Source organism: Ovis canadensis, chromosome 7 (assembly GCF_042477335.2).
Source record: "Ovis canadensis isolate MfBH-ARS-UI-01 breed Bighorn chromosome 7, ARS-UI_OviCan_v2, whole genome shotgun sequence".
NCBI classification, from domain to species: Eukaryota; Metazoa; Chordata; class Mammalia; order Artiodactyla; family Bovidae; genus Ovis; species Ovis canadensis.
Window position 1 is genome coordinate 36,715,114 of NC_091251.1, and position 10,149 is coordinate 36,725,262.

The following is a 10,149-nucleotide window of genomic DNA, read 5'->3' on the forward strand; positions in this document are numbered from 1 at the left end:
GTACTGTGGCAAAAGGCTCTCACATTTTGTTAAAAAGGAAATGAAGAATTCTTTTTCATTATCAGTTGCCACTAAGGCTCTTGATTCCCCTCCAGACCAATTTCACCTTCCAGGTGAGACTGAATTTCTGGTAAGTTCAGAAGTGCACTGGCCTGGTATAGCTGGATCCTGGTGTCTTGTGCCAGATTTAGTAATGTCCATATGGTGTGCCGTGGGTCACATTTAACTCAGTGGGATGTGTGAACAATTTGATCTACTCAGTCTTCTTGTCCATTTGAATCACCCTGCTGTTCCCGTTCACTGAGTTTTCTCATGTCACCAGTTTTGAGTTCAATATACCTTGAAATACTAAGCATTTTGAAGTAGGCATTGTCCTTATGAAATTATTATAACTCAGACTTCAGACACAAATCAACTGTAATCCATTATACAGTTATGTTTAATAACATAAGTAAAGTTTTAGTGTCAAAAAAGGCTGTGTTTCATAGGTAATTTTTGAACTGGGGATGAGAACAGGATTTCTGTGCTCTCTTCCCTACTCCTTGCCTCACTCTTTTTTACTTCTTCAAATTTTACCGAGATACAATTGACACACAGCACTACATAAGTTTAAGGTGTACAGCATAATGATTTGATCTATAAACACGATGAAGTGATTATCACAATAAGTTTAGTGAACATTCATTATCTCATATAGATACAAAATTAAAGAAATAGAAAAAGTTGTCCTTTTTATGAGAACTCTTAGGATTTACGACCCAGCGACTTTCATATGTAACATACAGCAGTGTTAATTGTATCTATCATATGCATTACAGCTGTAGGACTTATTTATCTTTTAACCTGAAAATAGTTTAACCTGAAGATGAAGATTGACTATCTTCATCCCATTCCTCCTCCCTCTCATCCCCTACCTCTGGTAACCACTAATCTAATCTCTTTCTATGAGTCTGTTTCATTTGTTTGTTTGTGAAGTATGATTGACCTACAACACTGTTAGTTCCTGATACACAGCAGAGTGATTCGATATTTCTATACATTTCAAAATGAACGCCATGACATCTAGTTGTCATCTGTTACCAAAGACACTACATAATTTTTGACTATATTCCCCACACTGTAAATGTGTTCCCGAGACTCACTTGTTTTATAACTAGAATTTCGCACATCTTAATCTCTCTCACCTGGCTCTTTCATTTCCTCACTGCACTCCCCTCTGGCAAACACCTGCATCTATGACTCTGATTCTGCTTTATTATGCTTGCTCATTTGCTGTTTAGATGCCACATATAAGTGCAATCATACAGTATTTGTCCTTCACTGGCTGCATTTCACCAAACGCAATACCCTCTAGGTCCCCTCATGTTGTCACCGTCTCTCTCCCTTATGTAACTCAAATGGAAACACAGTGCATAAAATCTCAGTTACAGACAAAAACCAACCACACAGTTTAGATCAGATTCCTCTCCTCTCACATCTCCTGACCTGACCCTGGGGCCTTCTTGCCCTGATCTGAGGGTCATTTGAGACAACCCTCCTTGTACCCTCCAGAGGAACTTGCTTTGCAATGTTCCTGATGTTAGAACATAAAGCACAAGCAGTAAAAATGTGAACTGCCGTTCGCTTCATGCTGGACCTTACAGAGTGTGTTGCAACCACTAATGACTTTCACTCCTCCAAGACTTCTTTGAGATTGGGTACTATTGTGAGCATTTTACAAAATTGGAAATGGAGGCTTTGGGAAGAGAAGTGGACTCCAGGGAATGTGTCCTTGGAATATGCTGATGTGGACAATTAACTTTTCTAATAGTGGCCACCATGCTGCTGGCCTCAGGTTTAATGCAGCCAGATCTTGAATGTTTATCACAGAGGGTGGTGGAAGCCAAGCCACGGATTTGTCATCACAGAGCACAGAATCCTCAAATCCTCATGCCTCCTATGAAAGATAAGCTACTTTTAAGCTTTAGGGCCACCACCTCCCTCTGACCCCAACCCAATCTTCAGCACAGGGACTGGGGAAGCTGAGGCACAGGGAAATCGCTGGAAGAGGCTGGGGAAGCCTAAGGGCAAGAGGGAGAGCATGGCCTCAGGGAGGGAGAACAATAGGGGCTTCGTGAGAGGATGCAGGTACATTTTCCTGAATGAGGAAGTCTCCTCTGTTCTCCTCTCCCTCCACTTCGAATCATTCATTGAAATCTGATCATTTGAAGTTGAAAACAATCCCAAATCTACACTTTTTCTTCTGCTGTGTTCCCATTACCTTATCCCTTGCCTCTGGGATTTGGCCTGGCTGTCCCACAGTTCCTGCACAGCTGGCAGACTCGTCTTCAGGTCACATTACTAGAGTATCTGACATACTCCATTGATACCCCATAAGAATTGCTCTTTACCTGTATCTTCACAGGTATGAAGAACCTGAGCCTCATTTACCTCTATCATTAATGCCCATGATTAAAATGCTCTTGTCCTGCAAAACCAACTTTAATTTTTCTAACATGACTAATCTATATTCCTGCCAGGCCCTTTGAAAGCTCTCTCTCTCTCTGTCTCTCTCAGAATGACTACTCCCTTAGTTTCTGAATGACCAACTTCTCATATTGCTCAGAATTTACTCCTTTCTGGGTCCCTGACAACCATACTGCAGATTGATTTCTGTGAACTAACTGAGACCCACTACAGGTGGGCTGCTGCGTGGATGTGAGACCCATGGATGTGGAGGGCCAACAGTACTACCCTTTTTAAATAAGGGACTTGAGCATCTGTGAATTTTGATATCTTCTGGGCTCAGGACCAATTCCCTGAAGACACCGAGAGATGGCTGTACATTGTATTCCTCAGTATAGTTTTCCTCCCTGACACTTAACACCTGAAAAAAATTATTTTCTAAGTTCAATTCTTCCCAGTAGAACAGGCACCATAAGGGCAAAAGTGTGTCTTTGTTTATATTGCGTCCGCACAACCTTAGAAAACTACCTAGAAGACAATACCTGCACATCGGTTGTCTGTTGCGTCAATGAAGTAATGAGCGATGGGAGAGGGGAAGACGACACAAGGCAGAGAGTGATGGGGCAGCTGAGTTAACTGTTAGAGATGCTGTGTCCGTGTCTGGGAAGAGACACATGATCTGCAGAGATGAGGAAGGTTCACTGCATCCTGCATCGTGGCCGATGTGACTCCAGCCTTGCGGTATTCCAACTCCTCCTTCTGTTACTCCAAAGCATTTGGAAGAGTGAGATCATGTCTTTTCACTGTTTATTAACCTGAAGTCAGTGGTTTCTGCTGAGCCCCAGAATTTTCCAAACCTGGCGTCTCCATGCAATAACTCCAATCAGAGGAACAAATCTTCCAATGGCGTCTCCAGAGAAGATGCTCCAGTGCAGCTGGTGGGTGTAGTACCACCAAGAGCAAGAATGAATGATCATATGGGGGGTGGGAGGAAAGGAAATTGCTATATATCTGGACCTGGAAAAGGAGCTGATATAAAGGAAGTCAGGAACACCAGACTCAAGGACAGAGGTACAGATTTGATGACAAGCCACCTCTGTTTTATTCTGAGTGAAGTCCTGCAAAAGATTCATCCTGTCTCCCAAGCAATCCCTTGAAGGCTGCTCCTGACCCTAGTGTGTGAGGAGCTTTCCCCTCCTATTCCTCACTGATTCCTCAGTGCAGCTCTGTGATGGAGGGAGAGTAGGGGCTGTCATTATCTGCCTCCTTTTCTGTCAGTCTATTTCCAGAGTCCTGGAGCCTGTGCCCCTTCCTGACCTGAATGTGAACGAGCCACTGACCCATCCTTGGGAGAGGGCCCCATTCCAGGTCTCCTTCCTCACCTTCTCCACCACATGACAGGCTGCGCCCTCCTCCAGGACATAGAAATTCTCGGAAAAGAGTGTCGCTCCTTCTCCAGGTAGTACTAGAATCTGATCATGTACTACCCGAACACTTTATATCATTCCACATTAGACTCAAACTCTGGATCCACCCCTAGGATGACCATACATACCTGAAGATTTGATATACTTATTTAAAAATAGATCTCTGAGACTAAAATTTGCTTTTTTCTTTTGGTCTTATCACAATTATGATATTCCCTTTTCTTTTCATTTTTACGCCATATAGTTTACTGATATCATTTAGTGTATGATTCTTAGATCAGAATAAAATACATTCGTTTCTAGTTACTGAGGACTCTGTGCCTCCTGGTGTTGAAATAGTCAGCTATGAATGGAAGCCTCAGTTTCCTGCCTTACAGCAGAGAGAAGGAAAAGTCTGCACAACTTCAAGATACCGGAACCTCTTATCCTTATGTCTATCACTTTCCCACAAATCTCTGTTGAGAAGGAGAAACGCCTCTAGACCAGGATGTAGCCACATGACAGAAGGGCACAAGCAGACACACAGAGCCTTGTGTGTAATGTTGTAAAGTTTATTGTGGGTACATGTGTAGCTTCAGCTGAGCAAAGCTTAAAGGGCACAGGGGGGCTTGGTGCCATGAGGACTGATGCTGATATCCTGGGAAGATCGGGGGACAGGACTGCAGCTATGACCATGGGGCTTGGCAGGTGAGCATGGGCCAAAGTGCTGACCCCAAATCTAGATGATCTTATCCAAGTGAACTGGAACCACAGGATACCTGGGACTGTCCCGGGATGATCTGTTCTCACAGGCGATGATGAAGATCTTCTGTGCCGATGTCTGTTGGTAACTGCAGTTGGTGTAGTTCAATGCATTTCTTGTGAGGTTGCAGTAGGTTATAGGCACTTGGACTGAGCTATTATGACAGTTCATCTTGCCTTGTTTAGAGCAGTTTACATTTGGGGTGTTACAAATACCAGCTACATAAGCAAATGTTTTGTGGAGAAAAGTATTTTTATCTTTACATACCATTCTGTAACGGTTAACCACTCGCATTGCGGCATCGCATTGAGGGTGGGCCATATTTATGTGCTGAATCTCAAACCACTGAGCCCAGGTTAAATTACCAGGTGGGGCATGGAGTGAGATCACCATTCCCAAGAGCGCCAGCAGCAAAATGAGACAAAGCCGAGAATCCTGCTGTATTGGAACCATGTTTCCTGTGAAAAGAAGGGTGTATCATGCATCCCGGCAACGAGTAATAGAGTCCCTCCTCACTCACCCAGCAGACCCTGGCTGTCACTGTGTTTCTAGCTCCTATCTCCTCACCCCAAAGTCTGTCCTGTGCTCTGGGCACTCACTTCAGCTCTGGGGCTCCTTGTCTTACCCAGTACCTCTGCTATAGCTCCTGTGAGAACAGATCCAGCTGATGGTCCTGGGGCTCAGGGGCAGCTGGTGTACCCCCATCCTTGGAACTGGAGATATAGAGCAGTCCCTGTGGGTGGGGCCAGCAGAAGCACGAGGGTTCTGAGTCGAGGGCATGAGGAAACCCACAGACTGGCACAGGGCCCACTTATGCAATGAGCCTCTTTGTTTCATCATTTGACAATCCGTGTGTCCCCAGGGACACACCACTGCTGCTTCTCTTGTAGGAAACTTAATTCTAGGCATCCCGTGCAGGGCACAGCTCTGCCACTGGGTCTGGACTTTCAGATAAAAAGTATCACTGGCTGCAGAATGGCCTTAGATTTTATAACTCAGCTTGGGGGCAACACATTGAAAGACTAAAGTACATAAAGGTAGGCCCAGTAGTCAGCAATAAGAGCCAGGGAGGCTTGTTTGCACAAGAGGATCTCAGGTCTCCGCTTTAAATTTTTAGTAATCGTCCTGGTTCCCTCTCACCCAAATGTTCTTTATCTCCTCACCTCCCTGTGCTGCAAACTTGCACTCTGAATTTCTCATTGCACAAAATCCTATAAGCAATTAGTTTGCATCTATGAGTTTCTGTTTTTGTTGTCATTTTTTTTTCCTGCTTCCCATGTACTGAATTCACTTTCTTTTGTTTTTACCCTTGCCTGATTTTTGCTCTCACTTCCTGTGAAGTAGCATAACCTAAAACACCTAAAAGAAAGTCTATAAGATCTACCAGAGAATGAACATTTAGTATCATAGAGGGGATTCCAAGCTAGAGCTTGAATTCCTGCATTCTTTTTAATCTGTGCTATTTTCTACAAAACAGTCTGCCTTAGAGCCACCGTTTACCTTTCTAGTACATTTCATTTCTCAATGTTAACAGGAAAAATCTTTTTTAATTTATAAAATGAGCATTAGTGGATAAGACATTGCATTTCTGGAACAATGGAAGTCATAGCGTATAACTTGATGCATGAAACAAACTCTTGGTCCTCAGAGAAGCAGATCAAAATTATGGTAGACCCATGATTTTATTACAGTGTGATAGAGGTAAAAACATTGTGTGAAGACATTTTTTGAGGGGCACTGCCGACCAAGGGATAGGAAGGTTTTCAGAGGAAACGTCCATTTGAGCAAGGAGCCTCATAGGCTGCAGTCCAGGGGGTCGCTAGGAGTCGGATACGACTGAGCGACTTCACTTTCACTTTTCACTTTCATGCATTGGAGAAGGAAATGGCAACCCATACCAGTGTTCTTGCCTGGAGAATCCCAGGGACAGGGGAGCCTGTAGGCTGCCGTCTCTGGGGTCGCACACAGTCAGACATGACTGAAGCGACTTTGCAACAGCAGCAGCATAAAGGATAAGTAGAGTTTAGGGACTTTAGGGAATAAATGAGCATTCTAGACTAAGAAGATGGTGTGGGACATTGTACAGACAGGAAAAGTGTATTAGGGTATGAAGAGCCTTCAGGTAAGAGATGTTAAATCTCTGGTCTAACCTCTAAGTTAGAAAACTAGATTAGGTCCTTAAATGGTACTGTACAGTCTGCCCCGAAAATTAATCCATGTTACTTATTTTTACTGCCTTTCTATATTTCTGTCATTTAGAAATGCAATTATTTTACCACTGATGTCTTTAAGTAAACATCGACATAATGGTGACCTAGATAGGACTCAGTGCAGTGCTAATAGGATTCTGCCGGAAATCCTGTTCTGCCTAAAATGCATTAATATCTTTTATCATGAAACAAGTGTTTTTTTCCATGTATATTTTGTGAAAAGAATTTTCATGAGAGATGAGGATGTCAAAATGAATTAAATGTAGTTTAGCCCTTCTGTGATGCTGACAACCACCCTGGGTAGAAGGACCTGTACTTGAATGTCTATAATATGAACTAAAAATCATACACTATGGTCACAGGAGATGCAGCTGCCTCAAAAACCTGCTCTGGATTGGCATATACAATTTTACATTTAATACTGGGTTTTAGATATTAACTCTTCAAATTGGGATAATTCACATAAAAATCCACATTCCTGTGTTATCTTTAAGAGTTGGGAGATGTTGGTGCACTGAGTCTCTTTTGCCACAAGGGATCAACTAGAGAGGAATAGTCCCTGACTTTGGTGAAAGTGGCAATAGTTCAGGGGTGTTCACTCACTCTCCTACCTACTGATCACATCCTATTCACTCAGATACTGCCCATCACACTTGCTACAAGTGTCCTGAGAGGCGACTCACACAACATCATGACTGATTTGCAACCACATTCCCCACCTTTAAAATTGTATTTGGAGTACACTTCTATGATTTTCCTGATTGGTTGTCCACAGTTTTCCACTTGTGCACCTTTACCTTACGCTAAATCTCTTCATATAAATTTTAGTTGGTTAGTCTGCGTATCATTCAGTAACTGCCCTAATCAGTCAGTCAGTCATTTCAGTCAGTCAGTCATGTCTGACTCTTTGCGACCCCATGAACCACAGCATGCCAGGCCTCCCTGTCCATCACAACTCCCGGAGTTTACCCGAACTCATGTCCATTGAGTCAGTGATGCCATCCAACAATCTCATCCTCTGTCATCTCCTTCTCCTCCTGCCCTCAATCCCTCCCAGCATCAGAGTCTTTTCAAATGAGTCAGCTCTTTGCATCAGGTGGCCAAAGTACTGGAGTTTCAGCTTCAGGATCGGTCCCTCCAATGAACACACAGGACTGATCTCCTTTAGGATGGGCTGGTTGGATCTCCTTGCAGTCCAAGGGACTCTCAAGAGTCTTCTCCAACACCACAGTTCAAAAGCATCAATTCTTTGGCGCTCAGCTTTCTTTATAGTTCAACTCTCACATCCATAAATGACTACTGCAAAAACCATAGCCTTGATTAGACGGACCTTTGTTGGCAAAGTAATGTCTCTGCTTTTGAATATGCTGTCTAGGTTGGTCATAACTTTCCTTCCAAGGAGTGTCTTTTAATTTCATGGCTGCAATCCCCATCTGTAGTGATTTTGGAGCCCCCCAAAATAAAGTCTAACACTGTTTCCCCATCTATTTCCCATGAAGTGATGGGACCGGATGCCATGATCTTAGTTTTCTGAATGTTGAGCTTTGTCAGCTTTTTCACTCTCTCACTTTCATCAAGAGGCTTTTTAGTTCTTCTTCACTTTCTGCCATAAGGGTGGTATCATCTGCATATGTGAGGTTATTGATATTTCTCCTGGCAATCTTGATTCCAGCTTGTGCTTCTTCCAGCCCAGCGTTTCTCATGATGTGCTCTGCATATTAATTAAATAAGCAGGGTGCCACCAATCACAACTACTAATTTTAAGTAGTGTGCATTTTCCTATTGGTTGTTTTCAGAGAACTAGGTTAGTTTCGCACTACAAAGGTACCTTTTTCCTCAACATGAAGACACATTTTTTCATGGAGAATAAATTTCTAAACCTTTCTGTGTCCTGAGGCCTGCCACATACCTCTTCAGAAAGTTAGGGTCAGGGACTTCCCTAGTGGTCCAGTGGCAAGACTCCACACTCCCAGTGGGGCCCTGGTTCGATTCCTAGTAAGGGAACTAGATCCCGGGTGCCAAAACTAAGAGCTGGTACCACCAAATAAATTTTAAAAAATAAAAATAAAAGTTAAGGTCAGGGAAAGGATCTTGATTTGAATCAGAGATCCACTACTTCTGAGAAATGATATGCTCTATGTACTACTGACACTTGGCCTTGTGGAAGACACCAGAGGGTGGGGTTCTTTAAGCCATATGGCCAGTTATGCAGGGCCATGAACACACGGCATTGTGAACTCTGTAAATAATAACATACTTGTCAGAACTATTGTGTGAATTAAACAAGAATAGAGCTAAGGATAGTAAAGTTAAAAAAGAGACAGTTCCTCTTTTCTTGGCTAATGATCAAGCAGAAGTTAAAGGATATTGAAATCTAATTATGATCAGTTCAGTTCAGTTCAGTCGCTCAGTTGTGTCTGACTCTTTGCGACCCCACGAATCGCAGCACGCCAGGCCTCCCTGTTCACCACCAACTCTCGGAGTTCACTCAGACTCACATCCATCGAGTCAGTGATGCCATCCAGCCATCTCATCCTCAGTTGTCCCCTTCTCCTCCTGCCCCCAGTCCCTCCCAGCATCAGAGTCTTTTCCAATGAGTCAACTCTTCGCATGAGGTGGCCAAAGTACTGGAGTTTCAGCTTTAGCATCATTCCTTCCAAAGAAATCCTAGGGTTGATGTCCTTCAGAATGGACTGGTTGGATCTTCTTGCAGTCCAAGGGACTCTCAAGAGTCTTCTTCAATATTCCAACTCAATTTCCTGACTGCTGTTAGTCAGCTCTTGCCTTGTTGCCGAAATAGACAAAAGGCTTTTGAGGCTTATCTACCAAGGAGAATTATCAATATAAGATCTATGAAATCTACTTACACTACAACTTGCAGGTGCCCCTTCCCCCACCCTCATTATCAGGTCTGCTAGCCTAGCTGATTTTGGTGTTCTGGAAGGTGTGTATATTGATTTCTTCCCTTCCCTTACTGAAATGCAGACCCAAGTCTCAGAAAGCTTCTCCTACAATAAGAACATTCACAAAAATTTAAATTGTGGAGACAAAAACAATATAATCTTTATATAAAAGTGATTGAATTTTTTTTGGCCTAAATTCACTAACAACTGTTTCTCAGAAAAATTAGATTTAATTGGATTAACAAATCACAAAGGGAAACTCAATTTGCAAACAAAATATCTCTCCCTACCTGAACATGTATAAGCCAATAGGGTACACAGAGAAAATCGCACATGGACTCATACACACAAGCAATGCTTTATTAGGGCTTGAAAGCCAGAAAATGACTGGACTGAAAGAGATCTCTAGTCTATAATCTTCA

At 42.9% G+C, this 10,149-nt stretch overlaps 1 protein-coding gene across 1 annotated transcript; it reads right to left on the reverse strand.

Annotated features, from left to right (window-relative positions):
• Positions 1-4,411: 4,411 nt before the first annotated feature.
• RNASE2 (ribonuclease A family member 2) lies at positions 4,412-5,332 on the reverse strand. The gene is made up of 2 exons (XM_069597414.1): positions 5,247-5,332; positions 4,412-5,072 (listed from the first exon to the last, which is right to left on the reverse strand). Exons 1-2 carry the CDS (start codon positions 5,317-5,319, stop codon positions 4,591-4,593), a joined length of 555 nt encoding a protein of 184 aa, XP_069453515.1. The 5' UTR covers positions 5,320-5,332; the 3' UTR covers positions 4,412-4,590.
• Between the last annotated feature and the right edge of the window lie 4,817 nt (positions 5,333-10,149).

Excerpts from the sequence above, each read along its gene's own strand:
- RNASE2 (XM_069597414.1), bottom strand. The coding sequence starts at position 5,319 with ATGGGGGTACACCAGCTGCCCCTGAGCCCCAGGACCATCAGCTGGATC. Across the intron at positions 5,073-5,246 it reads TCACAGGAGCTATAGCAGAG|GAAACATGGTTCCAATACAG; the intron begins GTACTGGGTAAG and ends TTCTTTTCACAG.